General features: G+C 39.3%; 1 protein-coding gene across 2 annotated transcripts; it reads left to right on the top strand.

Moving 5' to 3' along the window:
• On the top strand, window positions 1-26,459 carry arhgef5 (Rho guanine nucleotide exchange factor (GEF) 5). Of its 2 annotated transcripts, none has more exons than XM_057833320.1 (15): window positions 1-592; window positions 1,039-4,443; window positions 5,210-5,252; window positions 5,366-5,415; window positions 7,576-7,946; window positions 10,984-11,144; window positions 13,351-13,503; window positions 13,584-13,713; window positions 13,823-13,897; window positions 15,774-15,863; window positions 15,951-16,093; window positions 17,792-17,935; window positions 18,010-18,080; window positions 25,740-25,844; window positions 25,922-26,459. In XM_057833320.1, exons 2-15 carry the CDS (start codon window positions 1,059-1,061, stop codon window positions 26,062-26,064), a joined length of 5,064 nt encoding a protein of 1,687 aa, XP_057689303.1. In that variant the 5' UTR covers window positions 1-592; window positions 1,039-1,058; the 3' UTR covers window positions 26,065-26,459. The 2 variants fall into 2 exon arrangements, with proteins under 2 accessions (XP_057689303.1, XP_057689304.1); XM_057833321.1 differs by having other exon boundaries at window positions 1,039-3,771.
• The last annotated feature ends 15 nt before the right edge of the window (window positions 26,460-26,474 follow it).

Here is a 26,474-nt window from a genome sequence, read left to right on the forward strand (position 1 = left end):
ATGCGCGAGTTGTGCAGCCACACCCAGCTACTCTGAATCCACCAACCAGCTGCTCGAAGAGCCAGAAACACCAACGAGGTGTATTTCCTGTGTTTGGTGAAAGAAGAATGGGGCAGGACAGCACAGCTAGCGACTTGTGTACTTTTGTTCCTGGGAGTTTCATGCCGAGGCTGAGGGGAGGGAAGAGAAGCCAAAGTAGTGGACAAGACCTTACAGAAATTTTGTTTGATTTATGAGAGAGCAGATCAGTGAGAGCGACTTATTGAGGACAACAAGGCACAGGGGTGTTGAAGGAGGAGGGGAGAAGATAAGTGTCAATCTGTTGAGACTTGTTTGGGAATTTGAAGAAGGAAAGAGGTGGGGAGAGACAAGAGGAGGCAGCGAGAAAGTGGAGGAGAGTTCAGGCGTAAACATTAGGCTTTTAGACCAGTGTTGGATAGGTAGTTTCATTTTGTAACACATTTGAGATTTATTAAGTCATCCAGGACAATGTGAAAGTAGAGAATGCATATTTTTGTGTTGTGCAATCCCCATGCTTGATAGCTGAGCAGGACCGGGGGGAGACCAGCTCTCCCCAGAACTTCACATTCAGGTGAGTGGATTCTCTCTTCTCGTGATTTCCACATAAACACCACTGTGGCTGTTTTTTTGGTGCCTGTACAGTCCGGATTTTATTCTGTCAAGACGTACATGCTAAATGTCGTGCCTATGTGTAACAGGCCTTTGCTTTCTCAAAGGCCTCCTTCGGTATGCTGTGCTTTGCAGGTTTACACTGCATTCTTAGCTAACTGTAGGAGGGTGTCACCTTTTCTACCCTCGCTTCATTTTTGCTCTGTAAACTGGAGGCAGACTGCATTAATCTACATTGTGGCATTAAGCTTTGCAACAGTGAGGCATGAAACTGGTTGAAACCGGCAGACTGCTCTTAAGTTGTTGCTGTAAAACGTGTTGAAATGTCTTTGTTTTGACTTCATTATATAAGATGTTATGAAGATGTGACCCTTGATTTTGTAACCAAACTGTGTGAAATGTGTTTAGGTTCTCCAAATTATGGTACTATGGGGACCAAAAGGCCAACCTGCACCGTGTTGGAATCTTTCTCAAATACGAAAACACGTGACTGCAACCTTAAGCCAGGCGGACGACTCTCCAGGGATCCCAGCCCAATGCTGGCCATGACTGCCCAGTCAGAGCGGGAAAGCACCCGAGAGGAAGAGAGACGGCAGGATTGGGAAAGAGAAAAAATGAAAGACAAGTCCAGGTTCAGAGATACAGACCCCCGTGGGCGATACCATGAGCGAGATCGAGGCCCCGCTCCCAGGATGAGGGAGGCTGGCCGAGATAAGAGGCAAGACAATGAGAGGAGAAATGGAAGGCCGCTGTCGACTGTTGAGAGGGAGTTTGGGAAGGAGATGGAATGGGACTTGAAGAAGGGAGACACATTTCCTAGGATGAGGAGAAGCCGTGAACGGGACGAAGAACGCGAACAGAGGCGGCCAAGAGACAAGCCGAGAAGGACTGAGACTGATGCGTGGGACCGAGAGAGAGAATATGCCCGGCTGAGAGAGCGGGAAAGAGATGAAAAGAGAAACTATGAAAAATCCAGACAAAGACATCAGGAGTCCAACCCTGCTCTCCGAGACCTTGGAAGAGACCTGCAACCGGGGGGATCACGAGAAAGGAGAGAAAGGGACGTCGCGAGGAGGAGAGAAATCGGAAGTAGAGAGGCAAGGATGCCCTCACCGCACAGTCGAAGAGACAGAGGCTTGCATCCAGACAGTCAGGATTGGGAGAGGACCCACAGGAAAGCTGGAGCGAGGGGCACGAGGAGCGAGGGAGACAGTGACGACAGAGAAACAAGGCAGCAAAGGGCAAGGGAAAGAGAGCGGGATGAGTTGACATATCAACACAGCAGAAGTGAGGGGGACAGCAAGAGCGGCAGAGCAAGAGACCCAGACAGGGACCGACACAGACGCAGAGGCACAGACCAAGTGGGGAGGGAGGAGGAGCGGTACCGAGGGCGATACAAGGAGGTCGATGAGAGAGCGGCATGGGAGGGGGGAGGACAGTCCAGTGAACGGAGAGAGAAGGAGTACTACAGAGCGCATGGGCTGAGGAAGGAAAGGCAAAGACAGGAAAGAGAGGCTGACCCTAGGTGGGATGACACAACTCTCAAGGAGGCGGCTCCGAGGGCGCCACCGAAAGCTCAGAGTAGCGGTGAGTGGAGCAGCGACATGGACAATGACACGCGACGCAGGCAAGGCAGAAACGGCTATGAAGAGGGTCAGTCGGGCAGGGAAAGTGAGCGGGATGACAGAAAGAGTCCTCAGAGAGTAAAGAGAGCGGAGCAAAGAAGAAGTGAGCTAGACAGAAGAGAGATGGCAGCCACTTTGCCGGAGCAGAGACGGATGTGGTTAGAACCGCAGAGGGGTAGGAATAGCAAAGAGTCGTCTCAGGAGGACAACTTTGTAGACAGAGAGAGGCCCGCGAAGTGGAAAGAGGGGAAGGGAGGTGAAGAGGAGAGAGAATCACAAAGAGAGCATGCTGAAAGTTGGAGACACAAGTACAGTGAGCAGCGGGAAGGGATAAATGTAGACAGAGAAGAAGAGGACACGGAGGAGTTAGACCGCTTCTCTGGAAGCGATGGGGAGATTGGGGAAAACTGGCAGAGGGATGTCAAAGGAGAGAGTAATAGCGAAGAGAGCGAAGGGGGAAGTGAGACTGGGTGGAGGCCAGACAGAGACCGAATGCTCTCGGGAGAAGACGGATTTGTGACCGTGTCAAGCGGCGGTGACGACGAGGACGAGCGAGAGGAGTTTCTGGATTGTCAGGACTATTGGGAAGGTGGGGATACAGATGACACCTCCTCTTCTCCTTTCCACGAGCGACCAGAGAGGGAGGAATATGCTAATGAAGAGGAACTAACAGAGAGGGAAAAAAAGCCCAAATACGTCTTTTGCGTTATCGGGCAAACGTTACCACAACCGGAGTCTGACAGGATGTCACCGTCACTTGCTGAGCAGGAGGAGGACGAGCAAAAATTAAACCTCCTTTCAGAAAGTCTTCATCATAGCAGTAATGATGTCAGCCGGCAACCTTCAGATGACCTGCGTCTGTCACCGGGAAGGACTGACGAGCACCTGATGAACAGCCACCTAGAGCCTGACAGCAACAGGTGCAGAAAAGACGGCCAACAATCATCTTCTTCACAGGATGATCCGAAAATGAGAGCAAGGAAAGCGGAGCACCCGTACGCTGAAATTGGGCCCTTTAAAAGGGACTCTGAAACTGAAAAACTCCTCATGATGTGGAGGGAGAGGAATAAAGAAATTGCCGACAGGGAAGAAATGTCTCCTCTCCCAAGGAATCCTTATGCTGATGTCTCGCCTCAGATGACCTTTGATCAAATTCTGCCTGCATTACAAGGGCTTAACGTTGAAGCAATGAGCCCAGAACAGAAGGAGGCCATACGGATCCGAATGAGCGGTGCTTGGAGCATGTCTGAGGAGACTAAGCGGCATTCCCAAGCCCCGCACCTTAAATGGGCCAAAAACGTGGTACGGGAAATCCTGGGACACTCTGGGGAAGACATAACAGAGGACCCCAGCTCAGGAGAACAAGCGCACGCTCAGTCTGAGGAAAGCCAACTGGACGAGCTTGAGCAGGAGTCTGCGGAAATGTCTTTCCGTAACTTGAGCGAGGACGAACTGCACTCTGAACCGGAGTTGGAGCTCGAAGAGGAAGAGTCGTTGGAGGTGGAGGGACTGAGAGGTACGAGGCAGGGCCGGCAAGACATGCATGCTGACCAGCTCTCAGCCATGCATGCTGACACATTCGCATACACTCATGCTGACACATCGTTAGACATAGAAGGGAAAGAGCATCAAAACCCGGCTGTGCGTAAAGAGTCTGAACCTCAGCCTGATCACCATTTTGATAAGTTAACTGTAGACGTGAAAATGACTGAGGAGGTAGACGATGAGGTAAAGAATTCTGAAACTGATAAAGAGGCTAGCAGACAGAGGGAAATGGAGATGTATTTGTGCGTGAGCAACACTTTGTACAAGCCTAGCAGCTGCCCCATTCTCAATTGTAAATCTCAATCAGATTTCCTCGTGCCCTCCACAGAGGGCGATGATGATGAGGATGAGGAGGAACTTGAATGGGAGGATGAGGAGACAGTTTTTCCAGAGTGTCAGGGTTTACCAAACGTAGTGTCAGAACCTGATGAGAGTAGCACAGATGGAGCAGACCCGGCAGCAAGGAAACTAGGAGGCGCCCCTCTGACGAGTACCAGCAGTTTCCGGGATATGGGTCCCGGGGCTCGTATGAGGAGACGGGGAATCCGTAAAACCACTGAAAGAAGAAACGAGGCACTTGTAGAGGTGGAAGAGGAGGAAGGTGTTGCGGGGGATCGCAGAACTCGAATATTCACTACAACAGGTAACCAGAAATAGGCAATCCCTGATTTTGATGATTTTGATTTGCATTATACAGGGTGTCCCAAAAACATAGACATCATTTAGTAGTCTAAAACCTAACCATTCAAGACCAGTCTTGTTCTTGAGACTACATTTTTAAGGTCTCGATCTCATCTCGGGGAGTTCTGGTCTTAGACAAGTCTTGGTATCAGCTTTCGAGCAGATTGCTGCTCAAAAAATTATCTAGAGCATAAAGCCAATTTAATTTTGTTTGACAAAGACATCAAGATATTCAGCCATATTTCAAATGATTTTTTTGGGACATTTTGTCTTTTGCTTGATTGAACTTTGAACTCATCTGATTTAACAGTAATCAACATTCAAAACTCTCAAATTTCCTCTTTCGTGCATCATCCTGTAATCTTATCAAGACCCCAAAACCCACATGTAAGGGTAGAATCTCACAATTCGACTAAATCAGATCACTTATCTTTACTGTCAGTCTTACTTGTCTGCGCAGTGCATGCGTCACAGGTAACATTGTAGTTGGGTGGTGGGTGGAGACAACCGGAGGTGGAAACAGTAAAGAAAACCAAAAGCTGAGAAGCTCAGTGGAGTTGTAAACAGAGCAGCTTGGATCAATCACTATCACCATAGCGCTTCTTTCTAACTTGATTGCTCAACTATTTCAATATATATTTTTTTACTACTTTACAGTTTGCAGTCTGGTGCTTTTATGGGTATGTTGGTGTATAATATTTTGTCAACTCAACATTTTCTTGTTCCAGATGAGGATGATCGCAGTAAAAGCTGGGGAGAGGTGGAGCTAAGGTGAGTCCTAAAGTCACATTTGTGAGACTGACACGAAACGCTAAAGAATCATTTGAAATGATATGGTTTTTCTTCTCATTATATAACAAACAACTGCTGTTGTATTTCTTCAGAAACGTTTTGGACACAATTGGAAGACGAAAAAGGAACTCCAAGTTTTTCAGTGAGTACCTCACCATTCTCTTTGTTTTTCTTTGCCAAAACGAACTAAAACTAATTCAACATGAGTTAGGACATGCTCAGCAATCCAATTGTTTTAAAATATATTTCTCATGACATTATATGTTGTGATGCAGACTAGTTTCATGGGCTGAAAATGGACATCCTTTGCAAGAATGTATAAATAGAACTCCTCAGTGTGAAAACATTCCGCACTTGTTTTTGCTGTAATTTCCTAATAAATCTTTAACGGGCGTTTTAGTTTGGTGGGCGGCTCTGCGACGTTCCTTCAGATGTATACTGTGGCCTTATGAGCAGACGGGAAAAGAGTGACGCACCGGCTCATTTCCCTTCAGTGTGCGTGATTCATCTGTGCAGAAAACCTGGCTTACTCCCACCTCTAACTTCGCACACACTGTTAGACCAAAAACACTTAAAAAGAATCCTCAATGTTTTTCTTTTCTAGCATGTTCAATCCTTTTTAGGGCAAGTGACTATTTTTGGTAATTAAAAAAGAACTTAACCTCAGAAAGACCTGACACCCACATATGTGGAATCCCAAATTGAGTCATGTAGGTCACAATATTATGATTCGGAATATACAAGTGTGGCCTACATCACCCAAAATGTGCCGGGTCTCCATTATAATTATATAATCATTTAAAAAATATTATTATTAAACGGTATTGTATTTATAATAATATAATTTGTATATTTGTTTAAGAATAAATATATTAATACATTAATAACATGTTAACACAAAGAAAATTACATTTAAAATTAATAAAATATATTACATATACATGAATACATACAGGATATGTAACTGAAATAACACTCTAAAGTTTCATTTAAATGTCAAGAAATTTCTGTGAATGCTCATGTTTTTTTATTTTCAATATACAGTACATCATGTAAATAAAAAATAGGGAAAAGGTAAATAAATAGATCACAAATACTTTTTCAATATTTGTTTTTTTCTAATATATTTTCTATATAAAACCTGTTTAATAAATAAAAATAAGAGAATAATTACTGTTTCTTCCTTTTTTGTTTTTATTCAAATTATGTTATTATTAGGGCTGCAGCTATCGATTATTTTAGTAGTCGATTAATCTATCAACTAGTTAGTTCGAATAATCGAGAAATCGGATTAGGAACATTTAATGGATTGCAGAATAAATTTTAGGAGATTTAAAACATAAGCTTGCTAAGATTGCACTTTCAAAGGAGCATTAAATGCAAATACAAAATAAAATTTCCGAGTGTTTCTTCAAACTGCAGAATCGCACTTTTATTTAAAAATAAATTAAAATACCTGGGCTCAGCTTCAAACAGTATAAAAAACAAATAAATAAATGACTTATAATACTGACTTATAAATAACTTGCATAGAAAAAACCCGCTAGCTTAAATGCTATAAAATGCTAACTTAATTTTTTTTACAATGCTCTCAACAAATCGTTCAAACACATATTCCTGCAAAAAACTGCTAAATATACCTATAAACTAAATTCCGAATGCATAAAAAACATATTAGCCCGAACAAAAACCTACCTTATGTTGGTCTTAACAGGGAGAAGCTGGATTCAGCTTGTTAAATGAGTTATGTCATATTCGCTGTTACCACTAGAGGGCAGTGTATCCACCCATATTAAGAAGACTAAACGCAAACATTACAACGCCACTCTGATTAAACGAATACGCAAAGCAGCAAAACTTGATTCGAAGCTTTTTTCTAATCGAATTACTCAAGTTAATTGATTAATTGTTGCAGCACTAGTTCTTTTTATTTTGTTTCACAAAATATGTGAACTTAAAATCACCCACTTAAAATGGATTTGACATGTAGTGCCGTCAATGGCACCCAATGAGTTCAATGACTTCCCTATAAAGTCTTAACAAACAAACAACATACAGTAAAAAAAAGCCTGAGTACTTATGACTCATGCAGATGTTGTCAAAAGTGTGTGTTGAGATTTTATATACGTGTGTGTCTGCGAGCTACAGGCAGGTTTGCGCAAGCATTAATATCTACAAACTTGCGGGAAAAGCAGCTGCAGCTTGTGACTTTGCATTCCAGCAAGCATGTGTAAATGCGATTGAGAGACAGATAGTTCAGTTTTTTTTTTCTCACATCCTCTTATTGGCCCCTCCAAAACAGATCGCGCCCAACTCTACCAGCAGTACAGCGAGGCAGCCCAGAACTTTGAAATCCTGCGGCAATCTCGATCCGACGTCCTCTCGGTTTGCGAGGACAGTTCGGCGTCTCCTGCTCCGTCGCCGCCACCGGCCCGGCGACCTCTCCCACCGCTGCCCGCGGTCCCGCATCCGCACTCGCTATCCCACACAGGCTCCATCACCAGCGTGAGAAGCTTGCCTCTACCGGAGCCCCCGAGGAGCGAGGGCAGGCCCTCGTCCCCGCGCCTCTCCATCACACTTACGGAGTCAGCCACGCTTTGGCGAGAACTTCCTGGCGTCAGAAGCAGCAGCGAACTGGAGGACATCACGGAGGATGAGAGGCGCCTTCAAGAGGTAAAAAAAAGTCCATTGTACTCGTTTTGTACTGAAACGATGGTTAACTACAGGAGCACTCAGAGAGGGCAGACCTCTACCTAAGCAGCCAAATTCAAAACCTTGCCATATTTGGGCACTCCCTTTAACTCACTGGTTGCCATTGAAAGCAATAGACGTCCACTCCATTTTGACTAGGGTCAAATTTGATTGGATGTCTATCACCGTCAATGGCAGTGAAACATGATCATTCAATTTCAGCCATCCCAGTTGAAATTAATTTCCTGTCTATGACTATTAATGGCAGCAAATGATTTAAGTATGAGACAAGTTCTCGCAACATTCCTTGTCTTGACCTCTGTGACCTTTGACCTCATTATTTAAAAATTGAATCACCTCTTCAAGTCTCATATAACAAATACTAGGGGTGCACGATATCCATTTTTTGAAACCGATACTGATAGCTTCCTGGTCCTCAAGGCCGATACCGATACGATAACCGATAATATATATATATATAAGTTTTCAATGTATATTCACCTGAGTTTTTGAACACCTGTAGGTCAAAAATACTAGTGGTTGATTCAGCTTAAGATTTGCCTTTGACCGAACCAGAATTTTCATGATGACATGACCATTATTATAATGAACAAAACAAAGAAAGTAACAAAACTTTGCATACTGGAAAAACAGGAGTGGAAACAAACGCACAAATCCCAATCCGACACCGTGCCAAAATTATTATTAATAGGGCCGATAATATATTATGTTATCGGATTTATTGGGATGATGTCATAATTCCTATTATCGGACCGATAATTATCGGATCGATAATTATCGTGCACCTCTAACAAATACATCCCGAAAGGTCGATAATAATCGCTTAATCCGTTCTTGAGTTAGCTTGAACTCAAATATAAAGACAGACAGACATATCTACTGTATGTTTAGCTGTAATACTTCAAGTGCTGTGTAGAAAATTGCTCCAACACAAACTATCTCGAGCTGTTAGAAAAAATGCATCTGATTTTAATATTTTCAGATGAGTAATTATTTATTTTTCAATCGCCATGCTTGCTGTACTCAAGATTTGAGCAATATTTAAAAACAATAAAATAAAAATTTGCGCTGTAGCTATCGAATGTTTTAGTAGTCGATTAATCGGTAAACTAGTTAGTTCGAATAATCGAGTGATCGGATAAGGAACATACAAAATTTAAATACCTGAGCTGAGCATGAAACGGTGTAAAAAAATAGATGAGGATCAAAGTACAACAAAAGAACAGTTGGCTAACTTACATAGCAAAAGTCCGCTAGCTTAAATGCTATAAAATGCTTTTTTTTTTTTCAATTCTCTTAACAAATGGTTCAAACACATATTCCCACAAAAACTGCTAACTATATCTATAAACTAAATCACAAATGCATTTAAAAAACATTAGCTCAAACAAAAACTTAGCTTATCTTGGTCTTAACAGGGAGCAGGTGGATTCAGCCATGTGAAACGAGTTATGTCATATTCACTGTTGCCACTAGGGGCATTATATCCACCCAAATCAATAAAACTCAATGCACACACTTTCAAAACAAACCATTACAACGCCACTTTAATTACACGAATACTCGAAGCTGCAAAATTTAATTTTAATCTCTTTTCTAATCGAATTACTCAAATTAATCGACTAATCGTTGCAGCACTAATAAAAATTCATTTACCGTTCAGTGTTCTGTCACTGCTGTAGCGCCTTTAAGCTAATGCTCATGGCTTTACTTTCACTTTTCAAGTTCCGGTTGAAACAATAAAATTACTCCGGAAATACCTTCAAGTTTGTACGTCAACTCGTTACACATGGGCGATTTTAAGATCGTGATTAAAGATCAGAAACCTTTTTAGCTCAAACTCCCTGATCAGTCGTTTTTGATCGACCATATGCATATTCAGATTATACTGATCAGTTTGACAAATTTTATACAGTAGAGTCCAGTGTTGATGTTTTCAAGCTGTCCATTAAACTCCAAGTGGAGTAAACTGTTGTTCTAAACACACTAAAGGAATTTACATGTTGTGTGCACTAAAATACAAGATCTATTTTTGCACGCGCGCTAGCTTAATGCTAATATACAGTACAAAGGTAGACATCATTGCGTGCAAACATCAAGTTAAAAAAACACAACAATATAATAACCAAGTTTAAAACAATGGTGGAAAGAATCAAGATGGACAATATGAAAAAAAATTGTTAGCCATTTTTTTGGCCAATTTGCCCAGCTTTAGTCTCGACTTTAATTTGCAACTAAAAACTGAAATGTTAGCATTATATGGTCTGTCAGTTTCTGTTCTTCCCGGTAAAAGATGATTTTAATACACCATTTCAATAGTTAAGCTATATAAATTGTGAACATTTAAAATTGCTTTTTAAATATCATTTAACATGATTCAATCATTTCATTAGTGTGAAAAAAAAATCATGAAAGTGGGACTTTTAGGTCAGCAAGGCGTTCTTTGCTGCTCTCAACAATCACTACCAGTGGAAAACAGATGTTTACATACACTATATAAATAGTCAAACTTAAATTCCCCGTTTCTGGTCTACTGAGAATACTAAAATACTGAGAAAAGGACTTTTCTTTACTTTAATAACTCTCCACCAACTTTACCTCAAGGCATCAATAACAAATATGAAACCAAAAGGCAAAAAATGCGTGTTAGTAGATTCTCCTACCTAGGCTGTTTGGCGGTTTATTTCACATCAGCATTCACTGATTTGTGTTAATCGGGGTGTAACCAAAATGAATCACTCACGATTACTTCACAACTGTGGCTGCTAAAAATTATTAGAGAAATACTGGAATTTCCCCATTCTTCTCCTGGCAGAAGGAGCGATTGCGTATGCATTTATCTGTCTTTACCAGTTAGCTTTTCTACAGAATTGGCGGCTCTACTTCCACTTTATTCAAAAAGACGTCACAGAGCGCAAAAAGGCATCACTCAGCCCATCACTCATCGTCGCCTGTATTCCTGTCATAAAGTGCCATGTTCCTCTTCTTGTGTTTATAGGTGCGATTTGAAGTGGTGACCTCTGAAGCGTCATACTGCCGCAGTCTGGACATTGTCGTTGAGCATTTCGTCAAATCCAAACAGCTGGGGGCGCTATTAACCACCCAGGATCGGAATTGGCTCTTTTCCAGGCTGGCGGATGTCCGCGCTATCAGCCACAGGTCAGAAATTAAGTAGAAATGGCATGTGTGGGCAAAGTATGGCCTACAGGCTACACTCCATTGTTTAACCTGGTTTTCCAAACATTAACATAATTTTTAAAGAGTTCTTTAAGAGTTGTTGCATTAGGCCATGGATGCCTATTGTCGCGAATTATTGACATTCCAGATCAAAACAGCCTACATGCTTTTTTTTACACCTTTTGTCGCTAATTTGCACCGAACATAAAATTACATTAATTTTATTATTATTTACTTTTAATTGATTCGTTTATTTTGGTATTGTTTATTTATTATTATTACTAATTTTATTTTAATATAAAATGGATAAACACATATACATTAAAAAAAACTTTTAAAATATTTGGTTTACTTTAAATGATCAAATATTAGCTCAATAAAAAAATATACAAATACATTTTATTTGATTAACTTATTAGCAGGGTTGTCCGATAATGACATTTTTAACCGATATCCCGATACTGTCCAACCCCAAAAATCCGATATTGATATCAAACTAATATCGGTATATACGGTCGTGGACTTAAAATTTTGTGGCTAATTGTATTGTGATACCCCACTCAATGCTTTAATAATGATAAATGTAACAACTTCAAGGTTTTTCAAACAAACATTAAAAATAAGAAAATAACTTTAAATGAAGTTACGGGCAAAATTGCCTATGTTGAACCACTATATTTAGTTTATAATTAATTATTTTTCAGTCATTTATTGTTCATTTAATTTTTGCTCAGTAACTGCAAAATTGTCTGCTCACATAACAAATCTCAAGCATTTTAGACCATATCTACACCTAGCAGGGTTTTTTTCTAAACCGAGGATCCTGCCCTAATACGGTGGGAAAACATAATTACGTACACCAGCCATTTTTAGAAAAAAAAAAAGCTTCCACAGCCAACCGCATCCATTTGTATTGAAGTAAATTCATAACAATGCCCGAAAAATAATTGTCCATAATACCCCCATCCTTCGCATGTGTTCTTCATTATGAAGCACTGCAAGAGTTTGTAAATAAATGGAATCAAAAAGCACCTGTCTAATAATCACATCAAAACCCACTGCGAAAGTATCCATGTTTACTCCAAACGTAAACGTTGGTCTCATGTGTGATGCAGGAACAAAGTTTGTCACAGTCAGAGACGTTTCCAAAGTTAAATCTTTGGTTATCATTGTCCACATGATGACACTACAAATGCAGAATTCGCACATCTTCACTTTCGACAAAGTTTTTCAGAACCTTCGTTTTCAATGCTCAAAATGTGCATGTGGATGATAGGCCACACCGTAGAAAAAGTTCTTTTTGCCAAATACTCTGCTACGTGTAGATATGGCCTCAGGTTGGAGACATCTAATGCTCAATAAGCATAACTGCTCTGCTTAGTTGTGACCAGCCTTTGTACAAAGGCAGAAGGCTTTTACATTCACTTTGAAGGCAACATGCATATTAACCCAAAACCATAAATGAAAAACCGATGTTGAAATTATCCGAAATCATTTTAAAATGCTTTTATTGGCCGATATTATCCACTAGCCGATACTGGACAATTGTACTTATTAGTCAATTAATTGTTATTACTGTACTGTTTGACAAATTGCAAATAGACATTTAATTTTTTTTATTGCTTATGATAGATATATTTACAAAATGTAAGTTCTAACACATTTAACATTTTTGTACTAATTTTATATAATTATTGCTATAATCCTAATTTGGGATGTCCCGATTGCATATTTTTGCACCCGAGTCCGACTCCAAGTCACCTGATTTTGAGAATTTGCCGATACCGAGTCCCGATTCAATACGGGATAAAATTTGTTTATTTAAAAAAAACATTTTAAGTTCCAAACATGTGACAGTACTGTAGTGTTTACACTTCTTCCTCTTCTGCTTTTTCCGGGAATGTTGCGGAGTATAAAACATATGGTTTTGTTTCTTTTGGTAATGCTATTGTAATTTTAGATTATTTTGTTACTTTTTAGCCTTTAAAAAAAAAAAAAAAATTCTTTTGAATTAAAAACACGATCTTTTTCACCCGATTCCGATCCTCTGTAAAATTGCCTGATCGGCCCGATGTCTGATCACATGATCTGATCAAGGACATCCTTAATTCGTAATTGGATTTACCGTCAACACAGAACAATTTTGAACTTGGGCACAATTAACCACGTTGGATGTTTTATTCCTTAGTTTCTTGTCAAAGCTTGAGGAACGTCTCGAGTCGGACATCATGCACTTCACCGTGTGTGACATCATCGCTCGCCACTGCCAACGCTTCAAGATGGTTTACGTACCCTACCTCACCAACCAGTCCTATCAGGATGCCACCTATCAGAGACTCATGTGAGATATTAATCTTTCTGTCATCAGACTGCCAAATAGTACATGCAGTGCTCAAAATCTTTCTTGTGTTTTCCTTTCAGGAACGAGAATCAAGGCTTCAGGCGCATTGTGGAGAAGTTGGAGAGGAGTCCTGTATGTCAAAGACTTCCGCTACGTTCCTTCCTCGTCCTTCCGTTCCAAAGAATTACACGAATTAAGCTGCTGGTCCAGGTGGGTTTTTGTCGATTTTGTCCTGCTGGCTTTGTCTTTTCATGTTCATGTTCTGATGTTTTTGTAGACACATTTATTGTGACTCATGACTCTTAATTGTCCTTTCCAGAACATTGTGAAGAGAACAACTGCAGGCACGGCAGAAGCCGCGCAGGCAATTAAAGCGTTGAGACTCTTGGAGAAGGTAAATTCCTTATCTGTCGAAGTTTATAGACTGATCTTACTGCAGTAGTTCCAGAACAGTGGTTCATAACCTGGTTTCAATCGAACCACAGGGGTTCGGTGAGTTAGTCTAAGGGGTTCATTGAAGGTTAAGACATGCAGGGCTCTATCTACGGGTAACGTGCATTGCTTTTACTTAAAAATACAACATTTGTGCATAATTTAAGCCATGAAAATAGTATATGTATGTACAGTGCCCTCCATAATTATTGGGACCCCTGGTTAAGATGTGTTTTTTAGCTTCTAAAAAAAAAAAAAAAAAAAAACGCATGCTGAAAAGCACCTAATACCCACTGTGAAGTATGGGGGTGGGTCAGTGATACTGTGGGGCTGTTTCGCTTCCAAAAGCCCTGGGAACCTTGTTAGGGTGCATGGCATCATGAATGCTTTGAAATACCAGGACATTTTAAATCAAAATCTGTTACCCTCTGCCCGAAAGCTGAAGATGGGTCGTCACTGGGTCTTTCAGCAATACAATGACCCAAAACATATGGCCAAATCTACACAGAAATGGTTCACCAGACACAAAATCAAGCTTGTGAAACATTATAGGAGAAGATTAGGTGCTGTTTTGTTGGCAAAAGGGGGTTGTACAAAGTATTAACACCAGGGGTGCTAATAATTCTGACACACATTATTTGATGTCAAATAATTATTTCTTTATGTGGGATTTTTTCCCCACTGAATAAATGCACTTGTATTGAAGGTTAAATATTTCTCTTTTTTTCCATTGGGGTCCCATATTATTTGAATTAAAAAAATAATATTAGAAGCTAAAAAACAATCTTAACCAGGGGTGCCAATAATTATGGAGGGCACTGTATAGTATGGCTTGCTAGCCTAGATATATATCGATTTTGTTTTTGAAAAAAATGATTTTTCTAATTCCAAGGGTTCGGTTAATGCCCGTGTGAAACACATGGGGTTAGGTACCTTTAGCAAGGTTAGAAGAATCGAATCAAGGTGTCGAATCCATTGCTGTTGCGGACCACATTGTGGTTCTAGTTTCTGCCCGGAAATAACACATTGGCTGCCATTGAAAGCGATAGACATCTGCTAGTGTCAAACTAGTTTCAATTCATTATAGAAAGATGAAAAGATCCGCATGATTGGACGTCTACCGTCGTCAATGGCACTGGACTAACTAACGGCTAATGGATGAGCAAATGAATCGACTATCTTGTCGATAAATTGTTTCAAGATATTGTTGACCTAAAAATAGTCCAAATCCTCTTCCTTGAGCCTCTTAATAGCCATTACGCTACAGATTTTATTTTAGTTTATTTCCTACTTGGATTAAAAAAAAGGGGAAAAAATAGATATTCCCTTTTTAATGCATTTTTGTACATTTTTTTTATTTTTTAATTAAAAAAAGGAAAATACAGTTTTAAAATTTCCTTTTATTTTTTTCATTAAAAAAAGGGTAAGAACATAAATACGCATACACACAAACATATATATAGTTTAATTTTTTTGTCCTGATAAAAAGAAAAAAATATATAATTATGTTCATTTTATTTTATTATTTTTATGTGTATTTATTGTGTGTATTTATGTTAGTTTTTGTTTTGTTTTTTGTTTTACCACAAAAGAAAAAAGAAAAATATATATGCTTTTATATTTCTGTAGTTCTTGATCATTGAAGACTACAGGCATTTTATTGAAATTTTATTTTAGCGAGAAACATGGTGTCGAATCAAACGATTTGCTTTCACGGGCAACAAACAATGATGTTGTGGGCTGGATCTGGCCCATGGGCCGCAAGTTTGACACATGCGTTCTACAATTTTAGACGCAATTTGCTTTCATTGATAGACTGTTCTTCTTGTGCTCCTCAGCTAATCCAAGAGAGTAATGACAGCATCTCCCAAATGAAAAACATCGAGTCGTTGGTGTCTCTCAGTGCCAAGGTGGACTTTGAGTGCAGGGTATGTAAGGGAGCATTTTTTGCATTTTTTTTCCAAGAAAAAAATTAGTCCGAATACTATACGATGGTCTCATCTTGCTGGTTGCAGACTCTTCCTCTTATCAGTCAATCTCGGAGGTTGGTACGGGAGGGACCAGTCACCGAACTGATGGATTTCTCCCTCAAGGACACGGAGAGGAATATCTACATGCACTTATTCAATGACTACCTGCTGCTTTCACAACAAAAAGAGTGAGTCGGCATTTATTTTAACTGGGTTCTTGAGTCATTCGTGACATGATTTTTTTTTACAACATCCTGTGCTCGCCGCAACTGCTTTATCTTTTCGATCGTATTGAAGAGGATTATTATTTGTTAATGTTATCTGGAGTATTTCAACAAATCTCTTTAATGTTACGCAATCAAGCCAAGCCCTTTAAACATCATAAGAGTCCTAAAAGTCAATACATCTTGGAAACAGTTACACATTCAAGAAATCCCTAATTACCCGGGAATTCAAAATTTTCCAACTGTTAACAAGTTAAAAATGAACAACAACCGCCCGGCGCTATCTACTGGCTAATTCGAAACCTACGTCCACAATGGCGTACCGCACGCATGCTATTTTTAGACCGTGACGTCGCATCGTAAAGCGGAAGTAAAGCAGGAGTGGGACATTATAGACCCGCCCTCGCATAGAAACCGTTTTAATTGCGCTACGTTTCTCCGGTAATCGTTCAAAAACGAACATGCCGATCACACATCGCTTTTTTGGAACTTGTAGAAACGGCTCTATACATTACGACATATGAAGGATGTTTTCTTAATACGTTTCCCGAAGCCAAAAACTCGGAGGAAAAAATGTGAAGATTGAATCAAATTTTTAACGCCAGCTAGGCAGTAAACATTTATGCAATAAAAACATTTTGTTGGGTTGGCATTGTCTTTCAGAGGACAAAGACGTAAGCCATTTTGATATTTTTAACTTATTTTTTAGCGTGACGTTGTGCCGTGCTGCTTCTGTCTGACAATGAATGACCTGAAAAGAATTAAAATCGTATCTGACTGCCACTTTTACGTTTTTTTGTTGTAAAAAAACAACAACTTTAGTAAGGGGGAAGTGTAAATAAAATATAGAATTAAGATTTGTTATGAATGAAAATATTAAAAGTGTTCGTTGGCTGTCACTGAGTAGCATTTGCAATCGCTCCACAAAACAATATAAATTACCCCCAAGAACGGTCAGAGATGTAGGACAACCAGAGGATATAATATATAAGAAAGGCAGGGCTGGTGGTAAAGGATAGCTTGTTGAAACAGGAGAATGTCATTGCCAGTCGCGTAAGAAAAAGGTGTCGATAAAAAAGCTAAGGCTATGCTTCGGTCGGATTGCTTTTTTTTCGTCTTTTTCAGCCCTCGACGCTCTAGCCATCTCTTTAACTGAACATTTTTATGTTATTCCACATCTTTACCAGTGAATTTGGCACCAGGGACATCATTTTTGAAAATAATTGGTAGGTTTAGCTCTGTAAACCTCTCCTTCGTACACGATTTCTATTAATTTCCTGTCGGGGACAAACGGTGGTGTGTCCCCCCTTAGCAACAGTAGCTAACGTCATGAATATTAATGAACGGAAGTGACGAGTTGCTTGCGGTACGCCATTAAAGGAAGAGCAGTCATTTAAACTGTGAGGACCCCTAGCCCCAACCCTAACCCTTTGTGTTTGGTAGTATTCAGAGAGGTCTACTACTAATTTTTACCCAACCTTGGCCAGAAGTTATTCAGAATTGTGTATTTACAGTACCACAAAAATGAGAACTGTAAACTGTAACCAGATCAAAGTCAAAAACATTTAACGAGCATAACTTTTAGAAGGTATATTTTTTCCAGGGAACAATTCCTTTAATTCCTCAGCATTTTTGTCTAATCATGTACCGCGCTTTTTTCAGAGGGGGCAAATTTACTGTGATCGACCACGCTCCCGTGGCGGAGCTGCGTGCGGAGAACTGCCGCGTCAAACTTCATTCCCTGCAGAAGAACCTCTTCAGGCTGCACATGTCTCACAAATCGCTGCTGCTAAGGACCGACACACAGTAAGACACGACATATTGCATTTTAAAAACGGCTTTGAGAATGCGCGCTCATTTTTCTGCCTGTGTTTCTTAAGGAGTGATAAGCTACGCTGGATATCCGCACTTTCCCGCCCTCACCCTGAAGTCGATTTTTCATCCGCGCAAGGTGAATGCTTAATGCTTACTCTGGGTTATTATGGTGCTAAATTAACCCCTAGATGCACAAGTTCCTGGACCCTTACACTCTTCCATAAGTGGGTCAAAAATGACCCATATTACAACCAATGTGTTCTAATGCCATTTTGGTAAAGAATAATCACTTGTATATTGATTACTACGATATTTAGGGCCACACAAGAATGATTTCATGCTGAAATATCTTTATGATTCAATTAACATTTTTTGGCGAAAAAAAAAAAACAGAACAGCAATAGACTTCATCTTTCCTTGTATTTTATCATCAATGATGAAGAGCTCCCATGCATCTTTTTGGTGAAACAGCAGTGCTCAGCCCTTGTGGTGGCACTGACCAATTTCTGAGGATATTGTGGATCTGTGTTCTGCCCTGGGTGGGTGGTATTTCTCTCTAGTAAAAGACCTACCAACTCATTCTGTTGGCCATGATTTGGAAACTTTCTTCTTCAGATGACACATAAGTGGAATCTTATGAGTCGGATTGATCCTGTTCAGTTGGATTTCCAGGTGGACAACTGCCCCTGCCAACTGGACAATAGTCTGGGTCCTCATCATCAGAAATTTCGGACACTTGAGTCCAACCCCATCATTCTCTCTCTCCATCATCCAACATCTGTAGGACCATTTCACCTGTAAATCTAGCACAAATCCGATTTTTTTCGTGTTTTTCCGACTCGACTGAACGGAAAAATCGCATTAAAGTGGACCATTTTCAAATTCGATCCAGGTCACTTTCGTATGTGGTTAAAATCCCATCCGGGCCACATTTTTTTCCAGAATGTGGCTGCGGTCCAAACTGTCAAGTCCCCCAAATTGGAATTCATGCAGCAATTAACATCAGCAAAGGGCGAGAAAGACAGGGTGCTACGGTAGCGGTGCAGCTGTGCATTAGTGTTAGCTCCTAGCTTGAACGTGTCTTTTTGAGAAGAAGCGGGCTTGACAACAGTCATAAAAAAAATAATATGGGTTGAGAATAAGCCTGACAATGCTCGGTTTTCTCTCTGCTCCAATGCTTCTGCGCATGCGGGCCAGTTTGCTCAGCGCATCTCGGACTGCGAATTAGAGTGCATGTGTGATACTTGAACAGGCTCAAAGGACAAAGGCAGTCTGAACGGGTACGCCAATAAAACAGACATGACAAAAAAATCGTAATTGTGCATTAGGACCTGCGGTATGAACCTAGACTTGGTTAGCTAGCTAGTTATGAAGTAGGTTAATTTGTTCATGAATAATAATGAAGAGTCATGAAAGACACACACACAAAATACTATATGGACATAACACTTACAGTACACGTATCAACTCTAGCTGTGTAAAATAATCTTCTTATGGGATGTCACTTTTACATACCTAGTCTGCGTGGTCCACAGTAAATGTATTCCTGGCAGCCAAAGTTGATAAGAATGAAAGATTCCCATTGGATTCCATAGAAAATGCATGTGGGTCATTTTTGACCCACTTGTGGAAGCTTAGGGTAGTAATACAAAAATGACAATTTCTTCAAATTCATAAAAAGTTCATCAAAAATTTGAATGGCATTATATCAAAAACATGTTTTTTGAGGAATACCTGGAATATGAATTGATAACAGTTTTTCATTCCGAAGATATTTCAAGAAAACAACCTCACCGGGTCATTTTTGACCCACTCATGCATCTAGGGGTTAAGGCCAAAATTATTGTAATCTCACAAAAAGAAATGATTGAAAAAAAAAACTGAACTGAATGTTTTAAGTTTTTTTCTTGAATTATTCAAAAGCTAAAAAAAAAAAAAAAAAAAAAAAAAGTTTGATTTTTCAGTTTCAGTTTTTCAGTTACAAAGTTGATATTTTCAGGTTAAAATATCAACTTTATGGTTTCGGTTATCTAATTTTCACCTTCAGATTTTTTTTCACTTTCAGATCTTATTTTTCAGTTTCAATTTTTTTTCCAAGTTCAAATATTTTTTTCATTTTCAGATCTTTCATTCGCTTTTAGGTCTTTATTTTCAGTTTCAAAACTGTTGGTCGTGTTCTGGCGTGGGGGCGTGGCCTCAACGATAGAAGTGTTGGCTTGTGAGAAACAGCCTATCAAAGCAACCCCAAATGATGCTACCTTCAGGAAACTTGGGTACTTTGATGGATTATGACGCTACACTCTCTCCGCTTTATTTTCTTGATACTTGTAGTTGAAGTAATGTTAAGGGGGGGGTCTTTTGTTAGTCATTCTGGATGACTTTTGGCTAGTTTTGATGAATAAAAATTTGAAAATATGCCAGGTCGTTGACTTTTACCTAAAGAAACGACGGGTCCGAAATCCAAAGTAAAACATGAACGCAGAGTGGCATCTTTTTGCTAGTTTGTGCTGCTATCATTTTTGAGATATTGATATATTAATTTCGTCGAGTAATGGCATCACTCGCAGCCGCTCATTTACTGCAAAATGGACCTGAAGTGGTTGTTTGTGCTAGTTGTAGGGACACCTCTTTGTTATTGAGAGAGTTGGTACGCTCCATCAGCTGCGGGGAGTTAGGACACGGAAGTAATGCAATAAATGTGGAGTGAGTGTGGCGTCATAATTCACGTACCCACGTTTCCTGAAGGCAACTGAAACTGAAGAAAAAAAAAGATCTGAAAGTGAAAAAAAAATTAAATGTAAAAAAAAAACTGAAACTGAAAAAATAAGATCTGAAAGTGAAAAAAAAAATCTGAAAGTGATAATTAGAAAGCCGAAACCAAAAAGTTCAGATTTGAATCTGAAAATATCAACTTTATGACTGAAAAACAAAAAACAAAACATCTTTTTTTCTCCTTTTGCAAGATTCAAGGAAAATATATATATTTTTTAAGTGTTTCTTTTTTTTCAAGATTACAATACTTTTGGCCTTGATTTAGCACCATAGTTATTTTGTCAACTAGTTATTTAGAATTTTTGTCTCACAATGCTAAGGTTCGGCTCCTGATTATGGTTTGGTAAATATATATTTAAATATATTTGTCTTTCCTTTTGTTACATTAGTTTCATCTGGAGGTAATTGTGAAAAAAAAAAATAGAATAAACTATAGATTTCACCATCAGTTGACAAGACAGTTCCCACAAACATTGCACCACGCCTTCCCGTTGGGGGCCGACCCACGCAGAGTAGTTGGCTTTCACTGTGATAAACTCAAACACACGCTGCGTTCGAACGCCGGATTTAGGTGGAAAAAGGACGAAGGTTTTACTGCATACAAGCAGGCAGGAGTGTCTCAAGAGTGATTTGGTCGAGGATTCAAGGTTATTATTATATAAAATAGCCCCAAGCATGCACTTTAAAACGTTGTGAAAAAAATGCATGGCAAAAATTAGCGTAACTTTAGCTTGAAATATTTACGTAAAATGAATGATAAGTGCCTGTGTTTTTGCTTTTAACCAAGGACATAGACTGTTCAATGTCCTTATCTATAGAAATTCAGGGACGTACACATTTATTTACAAGAATTTTCAACTTAAAAAGCTCTTTATTTTGTGATGGCCGCCACGTTGGATATCCACAATAGCGTAATAATTGCCTGTTTTTTTTTTTTTTTTGCCTTTAACCAATAATCTAGACTGTTCTATGTTTATACAGTGCCCTCCATAATTATTGGCACCCCTGGTTAAGATGTGTTTTTTTTAGCTTCTAATATATTTATATATTTTTAATTCAAATAATATGGGACCTTAATGGAAAAAAAGAGAAAAATCCAACCTTCAATACAAGTGCATTTATTCAGTAGGGAAAAAATCCCACATAAAGAAATAATTATTTGACATCAAATAATGTGTGTCACAATTATTAGCACCCCTGGTGTTAATACCCTTTCGCCAACAAAACAAGGTCTGGGGACTGAGATGGCCATGGGAGGAGCTTGATTTTGTGTCTGGTGAACCATTTCTGTGTAGATTTGGCCATATGTTTAGGGTCATTGTCTTGCTGAAAGACCCAGTGACGACCCATCTTCAGCTTTCGGGCAGAGGGCAACAGATTTTGATTCAAAATGTCCTGGTATTTCAAAGCATTCATGATGCTATGCACCCTAACAAGGTTCCCAGGGCCTTTGGAAGCGAAACAGCCCCACAGCATCACTGACCCACCCCCATACTTCACAGGGGGTATGAGGTGCTTTTCAGCATGCGCATCTTTCGTGGCACGCCAGACCCACTTAGAGTGTTTGTTGCCAAAAAGCTCAATCTTGGTCTCATCTGACAAAAAAGTGTTTCAATTCAAATGTGTGAAATGTTAATGAAAATTGTTAAACTGTCAGAACCGTGTTTTATCTTTTTATTTCTAAATGAGAAATATAACGTATGTATATCATGTAAAATTGGTAAATATGGCAAAAATCATTCAGAGGCTCTTGTATTGAATCGAATCGTGGCAGAGTTTGTCATATCAAAAAAAAAAAAAACTCTCAATGTGAAACATTAAAACTGTTCAGAATCCGGGCACTTAGACTTCCATTCTCTGTGTCAAACAGCTGAACAGGACAGGTTTGAAAAAAAAAAAAAAAAAAAATTACAGTATTGCGATCATATCATCATGAAATCGGTGATTCATAGCCCTGGTTCAGGGGTGTAACGATACATCGATATGCATCGATACGTCAGTCGGTCAAGTAGCAATCCAATCTATTCGATCAAGAGGAAATCTGTCGATCACAGTTGCCACATTTTGGATATCCTGTTTTGTTAAAAAGAATGCTTTTCATTCAAATGTCTGATATTTTCCAGCAACAAAATTGTTAAAAATCTCAAAATTTCTTCATGGGAACTATAACATACAGTAACGTGTGTTTGTATGTTATATTAGTATAATGGGAGGCCTTTGATTTAAAGCAGGGGTCTCCAAACCGGTCCTCGAGGGCCGCTGTGGGTCCTGGTTTTTATTTATACCGATCAAGCACAGACCTTTTAACCAATGTGGTTTCTACTTAAACAAGCAGCACCTGACTGCAATCAACTGATTACACTTATAAAACACCAGATTGGTGAAAAGGTGTGGTCTTGTTTTGTTGGAGTGAAATCCTGCACCCACTGCGGCCCTATGTGGAATAGTTTGGAGACCACTGATTTAAAGGGATCCACGAATAGAAAGGCTTGTAGTTCTTAAAAGATAAACATTATTATGAGTTAAAATAATTTGATATTGAAAGCCCTCTTGATGTTTGATGATGTCTTGATGTCTTCGTTTTTATACAATTTGTAAAATTAGTTTAACTAGTAGGTCGCCATTGTTGTTGACGTCACTGGGCAGTGACGTCACATGGTTACGCTGCCAGGCTTCCAGAGTATGACTCTAGCGACATAAACATGTCATCTGTCCAACTCTTTCAATTTGAACCGAAGAGGGGCATCATTGAGCATGACAGCACTGTCGATATTTCACAAAACGGGCAGCAAAAGCAAAATGAACAGGAAAGACGGGATGAGCAGAGACAAGAGAAGGAAAAAAAACTGTGTTCTGCCAAAATGTGCTACACTGGCGAAATGTCCTACAAGAAGCGAATTTGACACCCAAAGTACCACCGTGCCCTTTCAGCTTGTTTTGTTTAGATGCATACAGACAGAGCATACTAAAGATCCTTAAAAAATACTTAAACATATTAATATTAAGGCTGTCAAAATTATCGCGTTAACGGGCGTTAATTAATTTTTTAAATTAATCACGTTAAAATATTATACGCAATTAACGCAGATACCCCGCTCAGAGAGATTTAAATGACAGTACACAGTGAAACGCTCACTTGTTGTGTTATATGGAGTTTTGCCGCCCTCTGCTGGCGCTTGGGTGCAACTGATTTTATAGGCTTCAGCATCCATGAGCATTGTGTAAGTAATTATTGACATCAACAATGGCGGGCTACTAGTTTATTTTTTTATTGAAAATTTTACAAATTTTATTAAAACGAAAACATTAAGAGGGGTTTTATTATAACATTTCTCTAACTTGTACTAACATTTTTCTTTTAAGCAGTACAAGTCTTTCTATCCATGGATCGCTTTAGCAGAATGTTAATAATGTTAATGCCATCTTGTTGATTTATTGTTATAATAAACAAATAGTCCTTATGTACTGTATGCTGAATGTATATATCCATCTTGTGTCTTATCTTTCCATTCCAACAATAATTTACAGAAAAATATGGCATATTTTATAGATGGTTTGAATTGCGATTAATTACGATTAATTAATTTTTAAGCTGTAATTAACTCGATTAAAAATTTTAATCGTTTGACAGCCCTAATTAATATCAAATAAGGGTGGTTTAAATACACTACATGACTAGTGTGGTCAACAGATCAATCTGCTTTAAAGTTACCACAAAATAACAATGCTTAAAAGTATGACAGGGAAACATGCAAAAAGTACTTTGAGACAATGAAAGTGTAATAAAAGACTCAATAAAAATACAAATACCGAATTTTCGGACTATAAGTCGCAGTTTTTTTTTCATAGTTTGGCTGGGGGTGCGACTTATACTCTGGAGCGACATATGTATGAAATTATTAACACATTATTACATCATTTCACATGTTATTATGGTGGTTTGGAGTGACAAGGATGGTTTGGTAAACTTTTTAGTCTGTTCTTTATACTATAGTTATCTGAATAACATAATAGCTATGTTACGTTGACATACCGGCCACGTTCGCATTTTGTTGTTCATGCATCATGTAACATAATGTATACTTAATCAGCATGTTGTTCTCTATTGTATTTTTATTTTAAATTGCCTTTAAAAATGACGTATCTGTTCTATGTGTTGGATTTTATCAAGTAAATTTCCCCCCAAAATGCGACTTATACTTTGGTGCGACTTATATGTTTTTTTTTCCTCTTCATTGCGCATTTTTGGGCTGGTCCGACTTATACTCAGGTACAACTTATAGTCCGAAAAATGCGGAAGTAAGTACTCGCCGCTTTTAACAGATGTGGGCATGTGTTGGACATCTCGCCGGGTAGAAGGAATTGGAGTAACCCGGTAGTGTTCGTCTAGTGACAGTGACAAGCTTCGTCATCACCTCGAGCCTCCATTGCACGCATAAAACATGGCGCCCCCTGTAGGTCAAAACGTACTAAATATTTTAGATTTTTAAATCAATGGCAATATTTTATGTTTCTCTAATAACAAATTTTAGTAAAAGAGAACAATTGTGGCTTATTAGAGTCAATAGGTCTTTAAGTCCGAGGTTCCCTTTAACTCAAAATTGAAGTGTGGCGGACTGTAAACATCATCAAATATCGTAACCTGTCGCCTGTAAATTGGCTATTTCCACCTCTACTGATTACTTGTATGTACTGTAGTGTGGTATTTGTGTGTTGGATGTGTGCCTTGAAAGAGTGGCCAAGTATGTGATGTTCATGAGCTCAAGGCAGACTGCATAAAATCTAGCCTCCAGCAGTTCCTTATGAGTGTCGTCATTTTGCATTTAATTGTTTCTGAGGCCACTGAAGTACATTTTTTGCTCCGTTATTTTCTAAATTTACTCAAGCAGCAACATTTCTAAAGCACTTGTAACTTGATGTACTACTGCATTGGGATTTTAAACTGGCGTCTCTTCAGGAAGTCATGGGTATAAGAGCCAAACCATGCCTTTTATATTTAACTCCTGTTTCTGTCTCATTTTAGATTTCCCACAGATGCAATGTATCAGAGCGGTTGTGGCCCAGCAGCCTGATGAGTTATCATTAGAAAAAGCTGATATCATACTGGTGCACCAGCAAAGCAGCGACCGTAAGAGCATCTTCATTTTTTCCTGATTTGAATGTTTACAGACTAATCTAATTATATTTTTTGGGGGGGTTCCAAAGATTGGGTAGAGGGCACCAGACTGTCCGATCGGCATCGCGGATGGGTACCGGAATCGCATTTGGAATTGATCGGCAACGCCAGGGTCCGGCAGCGCAATCTTTCGGATGCTCTCAAACTCACGACAGCAACAGCTGCAGTATGAGCAGGAACAAAAGCCCAAGACTGAAATGAAAAGATTCTCAGGCACCCGCCTGCTTCACATTTCCCATCAACATCTGTCGCTCCAAAGTGGATTTCTGCCTTTTAAGGACAGTCTGAGACTTTAGACTAACTACAGGAGATGAGGCCTGGACCCGTGGATGCCTTGAAAAGCATTTTCCTCATCACAATCAGCTTATGCACACATATTCTCGGAGAGATGTTTTAAGGAAAATAATACATTTGCATATCAACTAGAAAGGGAAAAATGAGATAAAAATGCATGTATTAGCTGGAGCCTTGACAGTGTGTAATGTAAAAAATGTGCAACTTTGCAAATGTACAGAACATTTTAGTGAATATGTTTCAATAAATTCAGATTTCAATCACGTATAAAAATTCTGCAAGGGTGAC

Source organism: Corythoichthys intestinalis, chromosome 4 (assembly GCF_030265065.1).
Source record: "Corythoichthys intestinalis isolate RoL2023-P3 chromosome 4, ASM3026506v1, whole genome shotgun sequence".
Classification (NCBI taxonomy): domain Eukaryota; kingdom Metazoa; phylum Chordata; class Actinopteri; order Syngnathiformes; family Syngnathidae; genus Corythoichthys; species Corythoichthys intestinalis.

Bases quoted from the DNA above. Each gene is read 5' to 3' on its own strand.
- arhgef5 (XM_057833320.1), top strand. From the start codon at position 1,059: ATGGGGACCAAAAGGCCAACCTGCACCGTGTTGGAATCTTTCTCAAAT. The intron at 13,898-15,773 runs GTAAATTCCTTA...TGTGCTCCTCAG, and splicing joins CGTTGAGACTCTTGGAGAAG to CTAATCCAAGAGAGTAATGA. The intron at 15,864-15,950 runs GTATGTAAGGGA...TGCTGGTTGCAG, and splicing joins AGGTGGACTTTGAGTGCAGG to ACTCTTCCTCTTATCAGTCA.